General features: G+C 44.3%; 1 protein-coding gene across 2 annotated transcripts in view; it reads left to right on the top strand.

Annotated features, from left to right (window-relative positions):
- RHCG (Rh family C glycoprotein) overlaps positions 1 to 25,379 on the top strand; it is a 401,798-nt gene that overhangs the window by 368,154 nt on the left and 8,265 nt on the right. For both annotated transcript variants that reach the window (XM_078683199.1, XM_078683198.1), the window contains exon 10: positions 22,404 to 22,485. In XM_078683199.1, the coding sequence (XP_078539325.1) occupies positions 22,404 to 22,478 (75 nt within the window). In that variant the 3' untranslated portion in view covers positions 22,479 to 22,485. The remainder of the gene's footprint in view (positions 1 to 22,403; positions 22,486 to 25,379) is intronic.

Consider the following 25,379-nt stretch of genomic DNA (forward strand, 5'->3'; position numbering starts at 1 on the left):
ACTCAATTTCTGCAGCTGTTTTTATTTGCTTGCGCCGGGGGGAAAAATCTGAGTTTCTCTGCCGGCAAACAAATGTCTACTCCCACCCAGAGGGAGCATTTTTAAAGCTCCCGCTGAGTGGAAGCAGACATCGCACACCAGCACAACCTCAACATCATCTCTTACGCCGACGACACCCAGCTGATCCTCTCCCTCACCAGAGACCCCGACACCGCCAGAACCTGCCTACACGAAGGGATGAAAGACGTCGCCAAGTGGATGAAGGACAGCTGCCTGAAACTGAACTCGGACAAGACGGAAGTCCTCATCCTGGGATCTTCGCCCTCCGCCTGGGACGACTCCTGGTGGCCCCCAGCCCTGGGCACCGCACTCAAGCCAACCGACCACGCACGCAACCTGGGCTTCATCCTGGACCCCTCCCTCTCGATGACCAGACAAGTCAACGCCGTCTCCTCATCGTGCTTCAACACCCTGCGTATGCTTCGCAAGATCTTCCGCTGGATCCCGACCGAGACCAGGAAGACTGTCACCCAGGCACTCGTCACCAGCCGACTGGACTACGGAAACGCCCTCTACGCCGGAACCACAGCCAAGCTACAGAAAAGACTCCAGCGCATCCAGAACGCCTCCGCCCGACTCATCCTGGATATCCCCCGACGCAGCCACATCTCCAGCCATCTGAGGAACCTGCACTGGCTCCCCGTCGACAAGAGGATCACGTTCCGGCTCCTCACCCACGCACACAAGTCTCTCCACGACCTGGGCCCCAAGTACCTCAACGACCGGCTGACCTTCTACACGCCCACCCGCCAGCTACGGTCCACCAGCCTCGCCCTCGCAGCCGTACCACGCATCCGAAGAGCCACCGCCGGAGGAAAATCCTTCTCTTACCTGGCTGCCAAGACTTGGAACTCCCTCCCCATCCACCTTCGGCTGACCCAGGACCATCTCGCCTTCAGGAAACAACTCAAGACCTGGCTGTTCGAGCAGTAGCATACCCCTCCCCCCAAGCGTCTTGAGACCCTCCCGGGTGAGTAGTGCGCTATACAAATGGCATGATTGATTGATTGATTGATTGACATGCCTTTCTAACCGCATTCCTGTGAACAGGTATGTCTGTTGCCACGTGGTGGGAGCTTTAAAAATGCTACCACTAGGAGGTAGCAAATGTGTTTTGCTGTCAATGCTATTGCTTTCAAGGAAACAATTAGGTATCAGGGGTGGGTTCCCCGGGGCACAGTAATTGAGCAATCGCCGGGGGATGGGTTTCCTAGGACCTGAGAATGCTCAGGGAGAAGGGACGCGCACTCCATCTTCCCTACAATTTAAGATTGGCCCAGGGGATGGGTTCCATGGGGCGTAGTAAGGCCCGGGGAGGTGGGGGGGGAGGCACAAGCGGCCTCTCCTTTTAAGTAATGATGGCCCTGGTGAATGGGGTCCCTGGGCCTCTCAGGGACTTGGGGAAGGGAGCCATGTACCCCCCTCCCCTAAAAAATGTTTTGCATCACCCATATAGTAGCACAGGAGCCCTCACTTAAAACAAAATAGCTTCAGATTCATGGATACTCACAAACTGCTGGAAAATCTACAAAAAACTTTTTTTGTTCCAGGCGGGGTCCCTCTGTGACACCCCAACTAAGCCTAGGGGGTCACGGTATACTTGTTAATGTGGTGGCAGGCTAATGAGATCTCAGCATGAGATCTGTCTGATCTGCTGAGCTCCTGTAGTGTTATGTACACAAATTAGTTGAGCCGTAATTATTCAAAAACCTCTAAACGGATTAACACCAAAACACAAAAAGCAAGCTTTCTGGACCAAGTTCTAACTTTCTGCCAAATTTGGTGTTAATCCATCCAGGCGGTTGAAGTTCTGATGGAGAAATGAATTGGGAAAACATGTTTTGGGATCAACCCTCCCCACCCCCTTTCTCGGCCACTGCTTGATCACTCACCCTGAAACTTTCCATGAACAAACTGGTAACAAAAACACAGTTCTTTGGAAAGTTTCATGAAGATTCAACATTGGTGCCAAAGTTATTAGCAACACAAAAAGGCATTTCCAATGGAAATATGATCCTAAATATAACTTCTCATTGGCAAGCAGCTCAGGGCTATTTATACACACACACACACACACAATTCGATGTACAACCTAATCTGACCATGTGTGTCATGTGTGCAAGTAGTTCCTGTCAGAGGTTGATGAAAATATTAAGCTCGTGATTGATGGCAAATGTATATATAATAAAAAACGAAAAACTTGTAATGTGGAACAAAAATAGTGTTTCACTAAGATTTAAAGACATTTTGTAGATACTTTCTTTTTCCAAAATCTTAAGGTACATACTATAATGTTTAGAACGAAAACAAACATATTCAATGTATGCACAGTGCTTGGAGTGAGCATAGACATTCCCACTATTATTTTCCAAATACTCGAACATTTAATGAACCAATTCGGTGGTCCTATAGTTAGGATTTTAATTGAATACAGTCCTTTAGCCTGGATACTACCCTTCACACTCCTAAAGGTATTAGCAACACAAAAAGGCATTTCCAATGGAAATATGATCCTAACTAACACTTCTCATTGGCAAGCACCTCAGGGCTATTTATACACACACACACACACACACAATTCGATGTACAACCTAATCTGACCATGTGTGTCATGTGTGCAAGTAGTTCCTGTCAGAGGTTGATGAAAATATTAAGCTCATGATTGGTGGCAAATGTATATATGATAAAAACCGAAAAACTTATAATGTGGAACACAAATAGGGTTTCACTAAGATTCAAAGACATTTTGTAGATACTTTATTTTTCCAAAATATTAAGGTACATACTATAATGTTTCGAACGAAAACAAACATATTTAATGTATGCACAGTGCTTGGAGTGAGCATAGACATTCCCACTATTATTTTCCAAATACTCAAACATTTAATGAACCAATTTGGTGGTCCTATAGTTAGAGGATTTTAATTGAATACAGTCCTTTAGCCTGGATACTACCCTTCACACGCCTAAAGGGCAAGCTGGATTTAACTGGTCCCTGGAAATACCACAATCAAAACAAACAAGATTCCTCCTTTTACTCCCTCTTGCATCTACATTATCGCAGAATTTATCATTTCTTGATCAGTCAAAGGGTTGAATATTGGTCAAATGTACATTTACACCCTATCTGGGTTTCTCACCATGCTCCTCTATGTATGGATTTAGAAATCCCTACCAGCCCAAATGGTATATTTGAAATGTGGTGCTGAAATACCCGCACAGAGGGGTTGTATGATGTTACAAAGCGATCAAAATGATTTTGGTACATTACAACGCATCTTTTACAACGCAAGTCGTTACCACGACTTGCGCTGTAGGGTGCTGGACTTAGGAATAGTAAGATTTACTATTCCAACTCCAGCCTACGTACAGTAGGGAAGGTGTTGGAATAGTAAATCTACTATTCCTTAATCTAGAGCGCCCTCCAGCGCAAGTCGTGGTAACGACTTGCGTTGTAAAAGACGCATCGTAATGGCACCGCGAGGTTTAGACTGCGTTGTAATGGATGTTCACCCACAGAGGCTCTCTGTTTTTTCAAGGCTGAGTGTATATTATATCCTTAAAGGCTACAGATTACTGCCTCTATTACATAGAAAGTTGCTAGGGTTTGCTTGAGTTATGAGTAGCTAATAACATATCGTAAGCCTAAATCATTAATTTGTTGTCATAATTAGGTAATCAAATTGTTCCTATACCCAGATTTTCCCTCAATATTTGAATGAATGATTCCAAATTTGGGGGCCGATTATGATGGCGGACGGACCTGAGTCCATCCGCCACCATAGAGTAGGAGGGAACCTCCGCATGGCCTGCGGAGTTCCCTCCTGTGCAATTAGGATGTGACCGCCACCCTGGCGGTCACATCCTCTATTTTTACCATTGCGGCGGGTGCGGCTTCAAGCTGCATCCGCCGCAATGGTAAAAATGCATACATTGCATTTGTATGCAGAAAGCGGCAGGCACCGCGCGGTGCCTGCTGATTTCTGCATACAAATGCAGGGGGTACCATAGGTACCCCCCATGTGCACCCCCTACCCCCCTTCACCTAGGGGGCCCGCAACGTGCCCCCGCAGTGAAGTTACACATGCTTTTCCACGGCAGAAACCCGCCGCGGAAAAGCATTTTTTAAAGACTATCCTAATATGGCGGACGGTGTCTGAGAGACACCGCCACCATATTAGAGCTTTTCCGCCGCGGTTGTAAGCCAACCGCGGCGGAAAAGCTGCGGACGGAAACCAGGACCCACCAGCCATCCTAATGTGGCGGTGGGTCTTTGGTGGGTCCGCTGCGGTTTCTCCGCATCCTCCGGGCCAGCGGTGGCTTCCGCCGTCCCAGAGGATGCGGAAAATCCACAATCATAAAAGGCCCCATAATGCATAAAGGGAATGTGAGAATGGGCATTCTTTTCACGTAACACAAGCTATAGGAAAATGTTTTAGAATTCAACCCATTTACTTATTCAGTCGCAGTAGGATGGATATAGAATGCTGCAAGAGCCTTGACAGAGGTTGAGAGAAAGGTAAAGTTTTGCATAAATGCCCATAGGAACGGGCACCCAACACTGTTGAATCCTTTCAATGACATCTAAGGCTAAAAAAAGGGTAAAGGGTAGTGTGTGATTTCTGCCCAATCGATTAGAAAAGAAGCAAGGTTGTCATGGGTGGTCGTATCTGAACTCGGAACAAAACCATGTTGCAATAGAGAAACCAGGAAAGAGATGTTGTGATTAGATCTGATTGCAATGATCTGAGTACAGATCTTATAATTAGGCTTGTGCAAACTGTAATCATGCCAGGGTAATTGGAGTTATTGCAGTAATTTCATGATCCTCTTTTTACCCAGAATTACCAAAAATTACACAATTACTCCTGTTCGTTTAACTATGAGTAATTTGCCACAAAAATCCTACCACACGAGCACAGGAACAACAAGCATAGCGAGTGCTGCTATTTGTGTTCTGTATCATGTCACACCATTTTATTTTGTGTTAAGACGATAGCTCTAAATGCAGGGTTATGCTTCTAGCATAGTTTCACATGTTCTCATGTAATTTTACTCTAATTTCATGCATTTACTCTACTGCAAAATACCAAGGATATGAGCTGCTATGAGCCTATAAGTTCGAGAGGTTTCTCTTTTAAAGAAAGTTATGAAAAGTGTTTTTTCCATGTTAGTTGGTAGGGGATACAATAGTAATTTACACATACACAACTGTAAATTCAATCCCCTTTATTCAGTATACATACTGTGACCTCCAGCCAGCTCAGAGCTCATCTAATTGCCAGCCACTGGATTTCCCACTCCCTTACATTCCACATTGCATCACAAGTAGGAAGCACTCTAAGACATCCACCTTACAAAATGTGGAAAAAGATATAACACAAACACACGGAATTCCCAAAGCATAAATAGTCACAACATTGTAACATTCAAGAATGTCAAAAGATAAAATATATGCATAATTTTAATAAAATACACAAATATTCTAGAAAATGTCTTTCCCCCCTTATTCATCAGGCCCAACCACTTTCAAAACTCCATTCCTTACCATCCTCCAACACACTACATTATTCTTTTCTCCAATCACTCTCCTGGGTTGAGAATATTTGCTTTCCAATTTTGTCATGATTCCTGTCTTCCTTGTTGCCACCCAGTACCCGCACTGCGAGCATGTTTGCGTCACAGTTTTTCTGTAAGCATTCGCTTGTTCACTTATTTTCTGTTTCTCTCTCACCCTTTTAATGGTCCTACGATCAACTCACACTTGTTTCGTATCTTGTAACCACATATGTGAATCCTTGGTGGCAGGTTCTCCTCCTTTGCGAGCAATACTCCTGTAATGGAATGTGAAGAAATTATATGGGCCCATATCGTTTTGCTCAACTCATCCTGTCAAGTCAGTCCATTAACTGTAGAAAGCTGTATGCTTTCTATTATGATATGCTTTACTCTCTCAACTAAACCAGTCGCCTGTGGCCTAAACAGTGCCACTTTCTCATGCCTGATACCCAATTGCTTCAGGAAATTCACTATGATTAATGAAGTTGCACTCCATTATCTGAGGTCATCACTCTAGAAATCTCTTCCTCCATGAAGACTTCTTTTAGAAACTTAACAACTGATTACGTACTTATGTGTTCCATACTCTTTACAACAAACCACTTACTGTGGTAGTCTACAATGACAGCAAAGAATCGGTCTCCTTTCCCAATTTTTTACAGTGGACCAATAAAATCTATTGAAAATGTTCCCACAGTTTCTGAAGCAACTCCCCACAGCTTAGAGGGGGTTCCCTAGTCTTCCTGCTAATGTCACTATTACCACACACATTGCAGTTTCTCACTTTTTCCTCCACCGCTTTATCCATTACCGGCCACCAGAAAAATGATCTCATGCTTCTTTTAGATAGACTTCTGTCCAGATGTCCTTCTTGTCCAATGTCGAACAACCTTGCTCTCAATTTACCTGGTGGAACAATATGACAACAAAATCTAAATACTTTGAACCCACACAAGCTCAACTCATTCACACTATATGGTTTTATTCTTTCACTTTCCTAACCATCCTGATTCCAACAACCACTAATAAGGTGCTTCAACTCTCCATAAGCTTCATCCTCCTCTATGGCTTGTCGCCAATCATCTTCTGTCAATACAAATTCACCCACTACACAAATATCCACAACATCTTGTTCTTTTTCTTCTTCAGCATAGAAACTGCCATCCAATGGTATTAGAGACAAGCAGTCAGCTACAACATTTTTTTTCACTTGACAGAATCTACCACAAAATTGAAATACATCACTAATAATAACCAATTATGTTATTCTTGGTGTTACACCAACCTATAATACTTTCCCACATTTAAATATGTATACAAGAATGTGTGTAGCCAAGGTTTGTGGTCTGTAGGGACAGTAAAGGGTAGACCCCATTAATGGGACTTGAAACGGTTTGTCCCTCCAACAACACACAAATGCCTCCTTCTCAATAGTGGAATAAGACTGTTCCACTCCTTACAATCATCTGAATGTGAATCCTATTATCCTTTCATGTCCATCCACCCTCTGACATAACATAACTCCCAATCCCAATCCAATGTTCCTGGCATCAGTGGGTACCACAGTTTTGTTATTCACATTTAAAGGACAGAGCAGTGGTGACCTACTGATAGACAGAGTTCAAGAAATGCATTTTCACACTCCTCATTCAACTACACACTTATTCTTTAACAACATCTGCATGGGTTTAACATTATCAGTGAAATTGGATATCAACTTAGAACAGCACTCTGCCTGTCCCAAAAAAGACTTTAACTGTTCCTTATTCTAAGGGCTAAGACACATCAGACACAGCCTTGATGATGTTCTACTTAGACTTATTTTTCATTGTTGAAATTTCAAGGACCAAGTAATCCACCTTTTTCTTCCTCAACTACAATTTTTCCCCGTTTTTCAATCATTAATAACACATCCTTAACACCTCATCTTGCCCCTTTTCTATTCCACCTACAACCAAGATTTCGTCCTGGAAGCACAAAACCTTCTCCATACCATAGAAAAAACTCTGTGTCATCCTATGGAAGACAGCTGAGGTGGATGTTAGGCCAAATGGCATTCTATGATATTAAAGGCCCCCAGAGGTGTGACAAAAGAAGTCTGTTGTGTTGACTCTTCATGTAGATTCACTTAATGGTATGCTGACGACATGTCAAGAACACTAAACTATTTTCCTCCACTCATCATGCTTAACCTTTCAGATATATTTGGCAGTGGCTTTCTTCCCACCCATATACTCCTGCACATCTTCCCTCAAATATATACATAAACAAATCTTCCCACCATCCTTTGGAGCCGCCACCACCACTGGAGATAACCACTCTGATGACTCAATTGATTCTGTGAGCCCTTGCGCCAACCAACTAATCGAACTCGTTTTGCAATGGCTCCCGCATCAGGTATAGTACTAATCGTACTTTATGCACCACATGCACAGCTTTTTCTTTCAAGGTTATTCTATGGGTGAAGCCCTTCAATAGTCCATATTTCTCAGGAAATTTGAGGAAATTTAAGCACAGTATTCTCACCTTCCTCTTTCTCCTGAACAACAATTGTTTCTAATGTGACAGGTTCATCATCATGTTGATCCAAGACAATATTCAAATCTTTCAGGCGCTGCCACCCTAGAAGATCCAAACCCTCTTTGGTTATATAAACCCTACTTCGCATATCACTGTTCTTGGATACAATATTCATCCACCTCATCCTAACGATCTCTATCCTCTTTCCACCATATCCTACCACTTTCATTTCAGGCACTATTAACTTTTCTACATTACTTTTAAATTGTTCTTCATAGATGTTCATTTCAATGAGAGTAAACAAACTACTTGAATCTAGCAAGACCTGAATCCTCACTCCATTTAAGGTAACATCGCAGTGTGGTTTATCTAATATGCAAGTACTCGCCATTCTTCTCTTCCTTTCCTGTTTTGTATGCCCACTCATATTCGTTTCTTGCACTGGTTCTACAACCTGATCCACTGATAACACCACTAATTGTATATCTTTGCAAATGTTATCTATAGTCGTAACACCTTGTGGTTTACCCTTCGTTCTACACACTTTAGCTAGGTGGCCTCTTCTATCACAACTTTTACAGATAACATTACTGGCTCCACACATTGTACTTGAACTAATATGTTCAGGACTGCCACACCTATAACAAATTATAGATCTCCGCTAATTCACTGAACTCTTGTTCGCCACACTCCCGCTCAGCTACTTGTTACAAAGTTAGCTCCACTACAGTTAATTCAACTATTTGTTCCATATTTCTCAAATTGTTTTTTCTTTTCCATCTTTTTACTTCAACCACAACGTCCACCCTAACCTCCCTCACTTTCTCACTAACAGTATCCATTCCCTTCAACCACATTGCAGCATCCTCCATGCTTCTTGCAATTTGGATTGCCTCTTCTGAGTTTGAATCTCATGCCAACAATTTCTCTTTAACTTGCATATTATTTGTGCAATGTGCAATGGGATCTCTAATCAAGCTATCTGCTAGATGCAAATGGCAAATAAGCCCCAAAGTATGTACGTGCCGCATCAACCTCTATACAACTTTACAAGTGCCATTTGTAATTTTCTATAGTATCAACTACACAAGTGATTTTGTGTTATACAGCATTCACAATCTTTGTTTGGTTCTTTACCTGATATACACATTTGCCACTTGTATTTATTGCTTCTAGACCAAATTATTGTTTAAAATTGTATTTACACTGTGTTCTGGTGTTGGATTGCATTAGCACTGAGCTCTCCGTTATCCAAATGTTTTTTCCTCACATTATGTTGTATGAGATATGACATAACATATGAAGTGGCAACATGTCTATCATAGGAATTTAATGTGTTCTTTCTCAAAGCAATCTGAGTATTATTCTTCTAAGTGAAACCGCTTGTTGCTTCTGGTTTAATACGCACCCCAAATACGCACCCCAAATACGCACCCCAAATTCTTGTTTCTCTGGGATTATCCTGTGCTTTATTACACATCTTTAAGGAAAACTACATCACATCACAGTAACAGCCCATATAAACCTATAACCAATTACTAAACGACTGGGGCCGCCGCCGGACCTCTGTGTGTACCGGCGCGGGCGCAAGAAGCGGGTGCCCTACACCAAGCTGCAGCTGAAGGAGCTGGAGGGCGAGTACGCGCTCAGCAAGTTCATCAACAAGGACAAGCAGCGCCGCATCTCGGCCACCACCAGCCTGTCCGAACGCCAGGTCACCATCAGGTTCCAGAACAGGCGCGTGAAAGACAAAAAGATCGTCTCCAAGCTGAAGGAGAGCCTGTCCTAGCGCCCGGCGCTCCAAGACCCCGAGAGGAGCCCGCGCGGCTTCCCACACACACACACTTGAATTTTCCGCTCCCTGCAGAGGAGAGGTGCGAACTCGGCATTTGTGGTAGTTGACGGGGCAGAGCAGAGCCCTTTGTGTTAAGGTGCACAGGAGAGGAGAGGAGAGTTGCCTTGTCGAGCGGGACACCGAGACTGCGAGGACCAGCATCCCCTGTTGGCTCACAGCTGGTGCCTCTTCCCGGGATCACCACGCCCACCTGCCTGCAGCTTCAAAACTCCTCGCTGCCCCCGCTCCGCGGGAGCCGCTCGCTGCAGAGGAGAGGTGCGAACTCGGCGTTTTTGGTAGTTGACGCGGCAGAGCAGAGCCCTTTGTGCTGAGGTGCACAGGAGAGGAGAGGAGAGTTGCCTTATCGAGCGGGACACCGGGACTGCGAGGACCAGCATCCCCTGTTGGCCCACAGCTGGTGCCTCTTCCCGGGATCACCACGCCCACCTGCTTGCAGCTTCAAAACTCCTCGCGGCCCCCGCTCCACGGGAGCAGCTCGCTGCAGAGGAGAGGTGCGAACTCGGCGTTTGTGGTAGTTGACGGGGCAGAGCAGAGCCCTTTGTGCTGAGGCTCACAGCTGGTGCTCCTTCCCGGGATCACCACGCCCACCTGTCCTACATCAACAGGCTCCACCCGCGGAACGCGGGACGAGCCCGGGCAAAGCCCGGGCCAAGGGCGGGCCTGTTTAAGCCCATTCAAGAACGTTTAAGGACGGGATGGGCCACCCCCCTTTCATCGTGAGTCCCGAGGGCTCCACTGTAAGTTACACATCTATACCTTCTCCTCGCTATCACCGTAATGGCTCAGAAGGATGGCAAGCCCAAGGCGCAAAACATAACCTTAATTGGATCCATGGACAAATTTATAACGGTAAACAACCTTTACAACTAAACTTTTACAACGCACTACCATTACAACGCGGTCGTTACAACACAAACCATTACAACGCATTGCGCTGGGGGGCACTCTAGGATAGGGAATACGTTTAATTTACTATCCAACACCTTCACTAGTGTCCACGGGGACTGGAGTTGGAATAGTAAATTAAACTATTCACTATCCAACACCCAAAAGCACTATGCGTTGTAATGGATTGCGATGTAAAAACCGCGTTGTAAAGGCAGGCGTTGTAATAGCCTGCGTTGTAACGTCATACATCCTTTATAACTAAGGTTAATACTGCGATAGATCAGAGTATTTCCCTGATGGAGAGGCGCGTCTATCAGGATCTGACACTCGCTAGGAGATCTTCCATGGGGCATATTGCTAATGTACGCTCACCAGACCATCATGTCCTTTTGTCTAATAATGGTGCATCTGTGATTCCAGAATCTTTGTCTAACGGTTTGGCAGAGTGTGACCTGGACAATTCCTCCATAGGGAATCAGTCCACGGCCTCTGATCTGCTTTTGTTACCTTCTCCCAAGGTCTTAGGAGAAGCCAGCCCTCCTAGGGACCATAGCACCAGGCAACTCCGGGATGGACGGCAAGGGGCTATCCCTAAGTACAAGCAGGGGCTGGCCATTGCCTCAAAAGGGGAAAAAGAGAAGCAGCCCAAACGTAAGGGAACCCTAATGGCTGAAAAGTGGCAGGCGTTCGTGTCCACTCAGGCAATTGTACATTCATATAATGAGGTTCCTCTGGGTGTGGTATCCCAGTTTGTGGGTGGGGCTAGTAGCCCAGAGAGTGGGATGGTAATGGAGGACACCTTACTGGCAAAGATAGGCGACTTACTTAATCTCCTTCTTCGCCCAGTAGATGACAGGTTATCCAAGATAGAACAAAAGCTAAGTAAGATCGAGTCTATGTCATTGGGAATTGCCGATAGTCTGGATAAGGTGGCCACTCCCAGGGCTGCACCTCCCCCGAAGGTTATGCGATCTGGGGGGAATGCAGTTGTCCCAACAACTCCGCCAGCTCGGAATCCAGCGAAGCAGGTTGCAACAGCTCCCCTAGTGAAGGCACCAGTACTAGGCTCAATTGTATCACCTAGCCAAAGTACTCTACTACAATCGAAGGAGGGGGATGGGGCTCCCAAGGGGTCTGCTGGTGTGGGGGGGATCAACATCGACCTACCACCAGAAGTAAGTCCATACCTGGTAGTTTTAGCCGGGGTCCCGGCCCTAAGAAAGGACGAGCAAGAATCTTAATCGTCCCAAAGGAACAAGGTGATCGACTGGCTAAACCAATACAGACCCTTACCGGGATCCATCTCTAGCAAAATACTTATGGTGCGAAGGGTCTCCTGGGTGGGCCACTCGGTCAAGCACATTAGGGGGGACTGTGTCCTAGTTAATTTTAAAGACCCTAGGACAGTGGGGCACATTTGTAGTTGGAGACAATTCATCTCTGGTGCTTCCACAGTATCCCTACCTTTGGCCTATTTTTACCTCCCGGGCTACATCTCACCTACGGGGGATGGCTGGTCACTAATTCAGCGGAATGGGAGGAGTTCGATTAATGGGGGCCGGCTCGCGCCCTTATCAACCCCAAACCTAACCTTTTGCCACAACCGGTTCAGTGGTCTAGAGTCTGTGGATTGACTTCAAGCTAAAGCAATGGCTCCCTCTACTCCAATTGCCCCATTAAGATCTAGTTGTATCAGTCCCCCCAGGCCTTGTCAGCCCCCAGTCTTGGAATTACCAACTTTAGCTGCAATTAAACAGGGGGTCATGCTTGATAACGATTTAGGCCTCATGTCCCCTAGCTATGGGTCGTCCTCTTCTAGTGATTCCCCTAGGAACCTTAAAATTGTCTCGTGGAATATAGCGGGCCTGCACAAAAACTTATCCCTACCGGACTGGAATCTTTTTATTGATGACTATGATTTGTGCATATTCCAGGAAACTTGGAGCCTAGAGCCATTGTATAAGCCAGGTTTGTGTTGCTTTCATGTTTCAGCTATCTCTTCTGGGCGCTGCCTTCCTTCTGGTGGGCTGATAATCTGGGTCAAAGCTGGACTTAACTGCAAAATTATCCAACATCCAAATGTCTTCCCAGATCTTTTGAGACTGACTATTAAGGACTCTAAGGACAGTGTCACTTTGGAACTTTTTAACATTTATGTCAGAGGTTTGCAAGGGGGGGCAAAATCCCCAACTATTTCCATTCTCTCAGAAATTCTTACATCCTGCCCCTCTGACTCTTTATTTCTGATTGCTGGTGATTTTAATTGTACTTTTGAACCCTTGGCAGTAAATGATGAGGCAGGAATAGAAGATGATGATCTTAGATGGGGCATACCGCTCTTGCAGATCCCTCCTGTGAAAAAATGGTCACCGATTGTTTTACAATTGAATGCATTAACGCTTGGGCATGGTTTAAAAGCTGTTAATGGGCGTAGCCCCTCGGATTTCTTGAGAGCTAACACATATAATTGGGTCTCCTGCCCAAGCAGAATTAACTATATTTTGGTGGACAAAAGGTCATGGAAACATTTGATTGACATGTCAGTTATTCCATCTATCCATAGCGATCACAGATCATAGAGAGCCCAGAGAGTGGGATGGTAACGGAGGACTCCTTACTGGCAAAGATAGGCGACTTACTTAATCTCCTTCTTCGCCCAGTAGATGACAGGTTATCCAGGACAGAACAAAAGCTAAGTAAGATCGAGTCTATGTCATTGGGAATTGCCGATAGCCTGGATAAGGTGGCCACTCCCAGGGCTGCACCTCCCGCGAAGGTTATGCGATCTGGAGGGAATGCAGTTGTCCCAACAACTCCGTCAGCTCCGAATCCAGCAAAGCAGGTTGCAACAGCTCCCCTAGTGAAGGCACCAGTACTAGGCTCAATTGTATCACCTAGCCGAAGTACTCTAGTACAATAGAAGGAGGGGGATGGGGCTCCCAAGGGGTCTGCTGGTGTGGGGGGGATCAACATCGACCTACCACCAGAAGTAAGTCCATACATGGTAGTTTTAGCCGGGGTCCCGGCCCTAAGAAAGGACGAGCAAGAATCTTACTCGTCCCTAAGGAACAAGGTGATCGACTGGCTAAACCAATACAGACCCTTACCGGGATCCATCTCTAGCAAAATACTTATGGTGCGAAGGGTCTCCTGGGTGGGCCACTCGGTCAAGCACATTAGGGGGGACTGTGTCCTAGTTAATTTTAAAGACCCTAGGACAGTGGGGCACATTTGTAGTTGGAGACAATTCATCTCTGGTGCTTCCATAGTATCCCTACCGTTGGCCTATTTTTACCCCCCGGGCTACATCTCACCTACGGGGGATGGCTGGTCACTAATTCAGCGGAATGGGAGGAGTTTGATTAATGGGGGCCGGCTCGAGCCCTTATCAACCCCGAACCTAACCTTTTGCCACAACCGGTTCAGTGGTCTAGAGTCTGTGGATTGACTTCAAGCTAAAGCAATGGCTCCCTCTACTCCAATTGCCCCATTAAGATCTAGTTGTATCAGTCCCCCCAGGCCTTGTCAGCCCCCAGTCTTGGAATTACCAACTTTAGCTCCAATTAGACAGGGGGTCATGCTTGATAACGATTTAGGCCTCATGTCTCCTAGCTATGGGTCATCCTCTTCTAGTGATTCCCCTATGAACCTTAAAATTGTCTCGTGGAATATAGCGGGCCTGCACAAAAACTTATCCCTATCAGACTGGAATATTTTTATTGATGACTATGATTTGTGCATATTCCAGGAAACTTGGAGCCTGCAGCCATTGTATAAGCCAGGTTTGTGTTTCTTTCATGTTCCAGCAATCTCTTCTGGGCGCGGCCGTCCTTCTGGTGGGCTGATAATCTGGGTCAAAGCTGCACTTAACTGCAAAATTCGCCAACATCCAAATGTCTCCCCGGATCTTTTGAGACTGACTATTAAGGACTCTAAGCACAGTGTCAACTTGGAACTTTTTAACATTTATGTCAGAGGTTTGCAAGGGGGGCAAAATCCCCAACTATTTCCATTCTCTCAGAAATTCTTACATCCTGCTCCTCTGACTCTTCATTTCTGATTGCTGGTGATTTTAATTGTACTTTTCAACCCTTGGCAGTAAATGATGATGCAGGAATAGAGGATGATGATCTTAGATGGGGCATACCGCTCTTGCAGATCCCGCCTGTGAAAAAATGGTCACCGATTGTTTTACAATTGAATGCATTAACGCTTGGGCATGGTTTAACAGCTGTTAATGGGCGTAGCCCCTCGGATTTCTTGGGAGCTAACACATATATTAGGGTCTCCTGCCCAAGCAGAATTGACTATATTTTGGTGGACAAAGGGTCATGGAAACATTTGATCGACATGTCAGTTATTCCATCTATCCATAGCGATCACAACCCTTTGTCTCTTTGCATGCGGGAACTGTTGTACCATACGGAGCATCGGACTAGCACCAGCCCCCACATGTTAACTAAGGCAATAATCCCCTCCAACTGTAAAAGATTTATTAAATGGCAAAAATTCTCTCTGAATGACCAGAAAATCAGTGCCTTAGATGATATTATAAGTAAACAGACTTCCAAACTTTTAGTAGCCTGCACGAATGAGGTGGGATCCTCTGAGGCAGAGATAATCTACACCGAAACAACTGATCTGATAGGATCTATTTTTACGGAGACCATGGCCCCAAAAAAGTATACCACGTGCAGGAAACGAGTTGAGCACTGGTATAATAAGAATTGTAAGAGGAAAAAGTCTATCCTGATGCTTGCCATTAAAACTCGCAACCCCTCAGAGGTACGCCTTGCAAGACATCGGTATAGGCAAGCCATATTTGAAGCAAAAAGGGAATGGGAGGATAATCATTGGGTAACAATAATTAGAGAGGGAGGGAAACACAGGGACACTCTCAGTCCCCCGGGGTCAATATATGTTAAACAACAGAAGAGTGTCAGAATAAATGTAAGCACTAGAATAGAGAATGGAGGAAATCACCTACTTTCATCACACTGGAAATCACTAGGGATTATCTAGAAGCCCTCACTCACCACCCTGGGTGGTGACATGCTTCATCATCATCATCGGGCCCACCAGGAGAAGCCGAATGCCTCCCTGGTGTGCTACAACGCCAGATTACTGCGGAGCTGGTTGTTGTGACAGTGATGTGAAAAAGTGGTGATATAAAAATGCACATTTTTTCACTGAAATTTTAACTTTCACGTCCTCTGGTAAGGGTGGGCCTTAGCGCGCCCACACCGCCGAGGTACACATCTATATGGTCCTGATGAAAGCCCAGTAAATCATACACATACGGGCAGAAACATGTCGACCCCACTGTAAGTGGAAACATCCAATATAATACTTGGTAGATTTGCAAACACATATGGTTTTATCTATGCCGAGCTGACCACCGAATACCTTTTTCTTCTGGTACAGCCTCTTGGCATTTTTATATCACAACTTTTTCACATCACTGTCACAACAACCAGCTCCGCAGTAATCTGGCCTTGTAGCACACCAGGGAGGCATTCGGCTTCTCTTGGTGGGCCCGATGATGAAGCATGTCACCACCCAGGGTGGTGAGTGAGGGCTTCTAGATAATCCCTAATGATTTCCAGTGTGATGAAATTAGGTGATTTCCTCCATTCTCTATTCTAGTGCTTACATTTATTCTGACACTCTTCTGTTGTTTAACATAGGATAATCATTGGGCCAGCCTGAAAATAGCCAGCCAGTCTAAAAACAGCGAACACTTTTGGGCTTTGGTAAGGCAATCAAATGGTTGTGGCTCGGACCAATTTCCCAATCATATTACTGATAGGGAGTGGTTCGATCATTTTAGTATACTGTATGCAGGGGATGAGGCTGTAGAGGGTAATGGGCACTGTGGCCATCCAACGGCATCTATGCTGAGCCTATCTGGCTCTTTTGGCCCTGTAGGGAAAAATGAGGTGGTGGCGGCCATAAACAAAATAGTATCCGCTAAGGCTCCAGGTCAGGATGGAATACCAGGCGATCTGTTCCGAGCCAAACCCGATCAATGGGCCACCTATTTTGTACTTCTGATTAATGCACTCCTTGAGGGCTCACCGGTACCAAGATCCTGGAAAGGGGCAGAGGTGATCCCTATCTATAAGAAAGGGGCCAGGGAGAGCCCTGCCAACTACCGCCCAATAAGTCTTATTGACGCTGGTCAGAAGGTGGTTGGCAGGGTTCTACTGGAGAGAATCCTTTTGTGGGCGGAAGAGAACAACATCATATCACAATACCAGGCGGGGTTCAGGCCATGTACGAGTACAATCGACCAGGCTTTCCGGCTGGTGCTACTGCACTGGAAGGTTGTAACCATTGGCAAGGACGGCCTCTATCTCGCAATCAAAGACTTGAAGTCCGCCTTTGACCTGGTTCCCCGTGAGCGTCTTTGGTCGGTCCTGCGGGATATGGGGCTTCCACTCCCTATTCTGAGCCTCTTAGCCCGCATGCATGAAGGGAACGATGCACGCATCAGGTGGGGTTCCCAGGCTCAAAAAACAGATAAGATCCCTGTAAACAGAGGCGTCCGCCAGGGATGCGTCCTGGCCCCTACTCTCTTTACGTTGTTTGTAAATGGGGTGGTTTCCTTTCTGTCTGAAATTAACGCCGATGCCCCCACCCTGGCAGGTGTTAATGTCCCCACGTTTGCGGACGACACGCTGCTTGTATCAAAAACTCCAGCAGGCTTACAGAAGCTGCTTGATCGGTCTGTCTGTTCTGCAACTTGAGGGGCCTAGTCATCAACACCACCAAAACGAAGCTCCTCTATTTTAATCCAAGCCGGGCTGCCAAATCCACCCTTACGCTTGACGGGGAGCCCCTGGAGCATGTTAAAGTTTTTGATTATCTGGGGATCAGAATTGCAGATAATCTCAAATGGCAGTCGCATATTGAAAAAATGGCTTTAAGCCATAAGCGGGTTACAGGTGTCATTGGGAGAGAGCACCGAGCTTCAACCCTTTAGACCTATTGCCCCTGCCTTGAAGATCTGTGCTGCAAAAGCAATAGGCTGTGCATTATATGGAGCCGAGCTCTGGGGCTTCAATAATGTAGATGCCCTCGAGTCAGCAGAAAACAAGTTTTTCAGAGAGCTTGTTTCACTTCCTAGGGGAACCCCTAGCAAACCCCTCCTGAGCGATTTGGGCCGACACTCAATTAAGGACTTGATTGGCTTACGCCCCCTTTTATACTGGGGTCGCCTTTGGCGTACCCCAGAGTTATCCAGCTACGCCGTTGACCTAAAGGAAGGAATGAATCTTCAGGGATCTTACAAGATCGCCTGGTTAGTTAACATCAAAAGACTTCTTTTAGCCATTGGCCTTAATCCTGCATGGGAATCAGGGGCCTGACGTCCAAAATGACAATCAAGAGATTATACTGGGCATGGGTTGATAATCAAGCTCATAGAAATCCCAACCAGGGCAGGTTGACTGATGAGTTTTGTCAGCATAAGACAGTGCCTCGCCTTGAGCCCTACCTGGATTTTATCCAGAAACCCAGAGACAGGACCCTCTTTATCCAGTTCAGAATGGGAACTCTGCTAGTCCACGAACGTACCCACAAGTGGAAACCTCCGAATCAAACTTCTCCCGATTGCCCAGTTTGTACTGGGATAGTGGAAACCATTCCACACTTGTTCTTTGTATGTACAGCTTATTCCAAACCAAGGGAAAAATGGTTAAGACCTATCTGTCGACTGCTAGATACAGGGAACCATTCAACTGCCCTTAGAATTCTTCAAGCGGAGGCAAACACTACGTTAGCCTGTGGGGTGGCCAAATACTTAAGCTGGGCTTGGCTGATAAGATTAAAAGCCTTACGATGACTTTGTATTGTTATTCCTCAGTAAAGTTGTCAGTGGTCCTAGATTTTTTATTCTTTTTTAGCCAATGAATTTTAATGATGTTTGTTGCACAGAAACTGTACTCAAAGCTGATTTATGGTTTAATATTTTCTTAACTATTGTATTGTATAATTGATTGTTAGTTTTAAACTCTTTTACTGCTTGAAGGACATGTATTTTTTAAATGTGATGTGCTTTTTAAGATATTTCATATCGAAATAAAGCTTTGTTGTTGTTGTAATTGACTGCATTTTTGACCCAGCACATTGATCCACTGCCTTTGCCTGGTTTGTGCAATAGAAATACAACGTACATACGACTTCATGGATTGAAAAATATGCCACTTGTTAGTATTGTCTCTTGTGTTGTCTCACAGTGGCCTTTACTGGATTTATTATGATTTTGCCCTGTTATAGGTGTATAAACATTACAAGCATGGCAGTGTATTGTTACAGTCTTGGGATAAGGAAAAAAAATGAACCTTTAGGTTTAAATATGATTTCTTTTTTAAATCTGTACTTTTGGTAGTTCAGTGCATCCATTTTGCTGGGACAGAAATGTTTCTTTTATGTCTCCAGAGAGCTTCCACCCATTCTCTCCTTGAGACTGTTAGGAATGCCACAGTCACAGTATGCCTCTACAGATTTCTGATTTCCTTCTCGGTGAACACAACAATTATGCATGTTAACTTAGACCCTCCCATGTTATGGCGTGAAACTGTAGCGCATCCCTATGCAATCAGGATGAACACATAAAGTACACCCTCATTTGAGAGTCAGTGCTGCCCTCTCACCTTCCTGTCTTATTAAAAGGTCTGCCTCGGTGTTTGCTCCATCTATATTGGATATGAGTGAAAAGTACATTTGTGTTCAGCATTAATTTGGTAGTAGGAGCATGAAATGAGTGTTGTGCATTACTTTGAACTCCTGTGAGTGGACGAATGAAATAATGGAGGTTGATGGTGATCCTCCTTCGGTATTTTGTGGACTGGGAAGTCTTGAAACGTTCCACAGTAAATGACCTTTGAAGTGAGCCCCTCTGTACCTGGGGGTGGGAGGAGGGGGTTTTCTCCCTTTGTAGTGCGATGGCTGCCCTGCTCTTTTCTACTTCCTGTCTTTCAGACAGTGTCACATCAGACCGGTATTTGCACTGGACAGCGAGAATGTCTCCGCCTTTTTTGTGAATTGTTTTCCATCACATGGGAGCACACAAACAAATTCACTACTTTTCCTTCTGCTTTTGCAAGACAAACACAACGGCTAGGAAAGCGTGGGTGAAACTCCACTGCATCCCAAAACCTTTTGTCCAGGCTCTACACAGCAGTGTGTGGGAGAACATGTTTTATTTGCAGGACTGTTGTCTTTTACAGTCAACTCCTCTGCCAGGTTGGAATTAAAGCCTGAGATAAGGCCCTGATAGAGAGCTGACGAGAAGAATAAAGAACTGGGGGGCATATTAGCAAGACCTCGTTAAAATTATTGCAGTTTTAGCAGCAGGAAACAGCAGCTAAAATGACGATAATGGGCTTGCTAATATGCATATAGAATTCCAATTGAAGCCCAGGTCAGATGTCCTGCACATCTAACCTGGGCTTCTATTGGAATTCTATAAAACATATTAGCAAGCCCATAATCGCTGTTTTAGCGGCAGTGTCCAGCTGCTAAAACGGCGATAATTTTATCGAGGTTCTTGCTAATATGCTCCTGGGTGATAGATCTTTGGGATTGCTGGTCTCGACCGTCAGAGGAAATATCTGCCTTGTGGGGTTATCAGGCCAGCTTCCTGGAGATTATGAGCTGTAGTAGTTGGGGTCCTGAACTCTGATACAAGTGCTTCCTGCATTTGGACTGATAGCATGAATCCACCTTCTGTGGAAGGGGCTGGTATGTGCGCACTCTTCCAAGAGAAGAAGCTGACCAGTAGGGAAGGTTACAGCCCGGTGATCTTCTATCTAGGCATTCTGTGCAGCGGGGTCAAGGAAACATCTCTACATCATAACTGTGTGTTGCAGTCCTGCAAAGAATGGTGGTGAGACCCTTAAATCCCTGAAAGTAACAGTATATTATTAACCTAGCTGCCCCAAGCTGGACCTTTAGCTTGGTTCTCCTTTCTAGCCTGGGAGTGTACATTGGGGTTACTAGTAAGGTTGTTTGTAAACATTCATCAGACCCCACAAACCACATCCAAAACTGCTGAGTGCTTGTGACGATATTTGGATTTAAAGGCTTGTGGGAAGCATTTCAGGAAAGAACACCCTTACATTTTCTTGCCCGGTGTGCCACATAAGCTATGTTCCGAAAGCCCATAGGTATTGGATGACTGACTAAAGTACCCCATGGGGCATGCAGACACTTTTAAATGGCTCATTAATCACGTTTCTTTGCCACTACAAAATCTGCAGGGAGTGTCCGTCACACCATATCTTTTAAGGGAAATTGTACGGGACTCATTTATTGAAGGCCTTGCGCCACAGGTATGTCACTTTTTCCCATTTTAAAAGTGACGCACCAACGTCACAAGACCTTCATAAATAAGGCCCTACATTTCTAATCTTTATTAGCACGCCACGCTCTTCTTATTCCACTAATTGGGTGTGTATTCCATTTTACTTACAAATAAAAAGTTGTTTTCAAGAAGAGATTTTTGATAAAGCGTTGAACTAATGGGAGGCACTCATTTCAAGCAGTTAACTGTATTAAAATGATGTCCTTCATTTGAAGGAGTAATAAAATTAGCTTTCATAGTTCATAAATTCGATGCAATAAAAGAGAGCTCTACAACGAGAGCAAGAGAGTCTCGTGGCGCCAAATGAAGAACAAGGGTACGATCATTATTCTCTTCACAAGTAGCAGTTTTTTCCTAGCCCACTAGATGGCAGAAGAACGCCTTGCAAAAGAAACTAAAGCGCGATTTTTAATTGCTCCTCTGAAATTTACTTGTTTGTTAAACGGTGTCAGACATTTTATTTTTCTGCGTTCACTCTCGACGTTCATAGAATGGACAAAAATTAGAACAAACCCAGAAGAATAGCCGCGACGTCTTAAATTCTGCCCAATCTTTATTCTTCGCTATTGAAAATGTTTAGTTTCACTACCTTCTCCCAGCATTTCCTTCTCAGAACTCATCGTTTTGGTTTCCCAGCTCCAAAGTCGGCAGTATGGACGTGAGATCACATCCTCTCCCCTATTATTTTATTGAGGTTATTGACGATTATCTCAACCCGTTTTATTTTTTTAATCTACTATTTATAGGCCTGCAGCTGCATATACATTTAACATTGTTGAACATAATGATATAGCTACATGAGGACCATTGCATTAATATAACATGGTATGAATGAGTAAAATCCAACAACAGGCAGGGCAAGCAATGTTACTTTACTACTAGAAAAAGTTATACGCAGGCCTGGCTATAATAAAAATGGTTTTACAAAACGTAAACATTTGCAATTCTAAATATGGCCACTAAGTGGTGCAATGAGTTTAAAAATAAAGGTTTCAGTTTTGTTTAAACTAAGGAGACGGTCTACAGGCTGCAATCCGTCCTTTTTTTATCTCGACCAATCAACTCCCTCTTCACTTTCCTTCAAACGCATGACCTGAAACGGAAAACCTTTGTATTAAATGTACCTTTCTCCTCTTTATTTCTATTTTTCAGTTGCCTGAAGAAGAGCCGGAGGACCCTCTCAAAACGTACACGGTTCACAACAGTAACAAATTAGGAGTACCATAAAAAGGAGGCAAGTGGTCGATTGTTTCTTACATTCTATGGTTATTAATGGTTCTAAATAGTCAATAAAGGCGATATATGATCCTCGGTGTCCCCTATAGTTTTCCTTTCACTGAAATTGCCCTTTTATAAACAAACCACCTGAGATACACTGAGGGCCATATTATCAAGAAAGGGTGATACATTATCGCCGCTTTTATTGGCAGGAAACTGCCACTAAAGCGGCGATAATGGGCTTGATAATATGCCCTTGTGAATTCCCATAGAAGCTCATGTTAACACCATAACCTGGGCTTCTGTGGGATTTCACAAGGGCATATTATCAAGCCCATTATTGCCGCTTTAGCGGCAATTTCCTGCCGATAAAAGCAGCGATAATGTATCGCCCTTTCTTGATAATATGGCCCTCAGTTCAGTACAGGAGCATGATGTGCTCTGTGTAACATTGAGACGGTGTATTTATTGGTGATGCAAAGGTGAGTTGAAGAGAATCCACATATTGTGCTTAGAAAAGTTAGGGTCATATTATCAAGACAGGCGATAAAAGTATTGCCGTTTTAGCGGCAGAAAACTGAAGCTAAAGCGGCGATAATGGGCTTGATAATATGCTCTATGGAATTCCAATTGATACTCATGTTAGATGTCCTTCACATCTAACATGAGGCTTCAATTGGAATTCCATAGAGCATATTATCAAGCCCATTATCGCCGCTTTAGCAGCAGTTTTCTGCCACTAAAGCGGCGATAATGTTCTCGCCTGCCTTGATAATATTCCCCTTAGTGACAAGTTAGTTGGTGTACTGCATGTCTCTACGGGGCATATTATCAAGGAACAGCGTTAAAATTACCGCCGCTTTCGCCGCAGGAAACTGCCGCTAAAACGGCGATAATGAACTTGATAATATGACGTAGAGAATTCCAATAGAAGCCCATGTTAACACCAGAACATGGGCTTCTATTGGAATTCTCAAGGGCATATTATCAAGCCCATTATCACCGCTTTAGCTGCAGTTTTCTGCTGCTAAATCGGCGATAATTTAAACGCAGTTCCTTGATAATATGCCCCTATGAGTATTGAGCAGACAAACGTTACTTTGGTTGGAGGGAAAAAACCAAAGGTTACTTTGGAAGTGCCAGTATGTGATTCTCTTTCAATAATTGTAGGCGTAAAGCTTGATGTCATCTTTTACCTTCATAAACCTCCTTATTTGATCAAAACTAAGCTAAGAATGAGAAAACAACCACTTGCCACTACAGGGGCTAACTGCTGTTGAGCTGCCGGAGATTAGCACGCCTGGGCACAAAGCCCCATATACTACCACAGGGTGAGATTTTCTGTTACTGGGCGATAGGGGATAATCTTGTTTGCGATTTCAACTACATTTTACCACTAAAGGAGAACAGTCTTGCTGATGGTCCTCCCAGCCCCAATCTGATATCATCTGTGTCACCGTAAGATACCATATACTACTTCACTACCTGATTCCTTATCTAGAATGGACCTGTGGAACCTTCCAGGGAACTGGAGGACACAGGTACAGGCTATTCCCGCCCACCTAACTAACCACTCAGTACTAAGCAGGCAAGTTTGCAAAGACTAGAGGGAGCTGCCACACATTGCTGGCCAATGAAGGACTCCAACATAGTCCACCCTGCAGGTCCCAATAGTCACATACATTGCACACCAACATCCTAATATGACAAAAGTATGTGTATAACACGGTGCATCATGGCAAATCTCATTAGCTGATGTCTCGAAATGGCAATTATTTAAAAGAGGACTGTAATAGAGTCTATCAAGGAAGATCTCTAATTTCCCCTCACTTTTTCTCCACATCGGTACAGGGGTACAGGTCCATAAGATCACAGAGTGGCCCAGGTCCATAAGATCACAGAGTGGACCACCTCCTGTCACAGTTAACATAGGAAATGGGATTGAGAACAAAAGAAAAATCCAGCACAATAAAAAAGGGGCACAGAGCTAATTAGAAGTGCTAGGACACCACAAACAAAAAAAGCAGGTCTATCTCTTACACTTCCTCATCCATTACACCATGCCCCATAACATGATTAGCGCACCTATGTGATCATCATGCACAATATTGAAACACTTTCCTCACAGGCTAATTTCAACACACTTCTAAACACACAACCATATGATGTACTATGCTCTCTGTCTGGATAAGTGCCTCAGTGCCCTATATGGGGAAGTAAGCACTATACCAATCCTACAAAGCAGTACAATACCTTCTGGGTAGCAGAGCTGAAACATTTGTATTACACAGAAAATCTACATGGCTTTCAAAACTTGATACAACATTAAAGAAAAAAGTTAAAATACATACAAGAAACGGGCCTCTGGTTTTTACACATGAACATACATTTTATTTCTTCTTTACTGCTTGCTGTTGTCATTTCAAATTTGCTAATAAGGCAAAAGACCTTAAAGCAACGTCATGGAAGATATTTGGCCATATTTCTATTCTCCACCCCAGAACAAATGTAGCTGTAATCTTGGAAATATTTAACAGCAAAGAAAAAATGAGAACACAAGAACTTGGTTTGGCGTCATATGGAGAAAGAAATTGAATGGGTTGTTTTCTTCCCTAGAAAACTTTCATCTAGCATGATTTTAATGATATTCTTTTGTGCAATAGATGTACACTACAAAACTTAAGTTCTTTTTTATGATGTTTGCCAGAATATTTTACGTTTTTGAGCAGATTTCAAAACGTTATTGTATGCACAGATTTAACTGTGTTGTTAGCATAAATATCCTGCTTATCTCTAGCATTTTATCCTGGCATGTAGCTTACTTCAAAACACTCTTTTGTGTGGGAAAGATTTGGCCAGAATAACAGAATTTGGTCCAATCGAAGCAGTAGGAGTACCCTTTATGCTCTT

This window comes from Lissotriton helveticus, chromosome 3_1 (assembly GCF_964261635.1).
Source record: "Lissotriton helveticus chromosome 3_1, aLisHel1.1, whole genome shotgun sequence".
In the NCBI taxonomy this organism is placed as follows: Eukaryota; Metazoa; Chordata; class Amphibia; order Caudata; family Salamandridae; genus Lissotriton; species Lissotriton helveticus.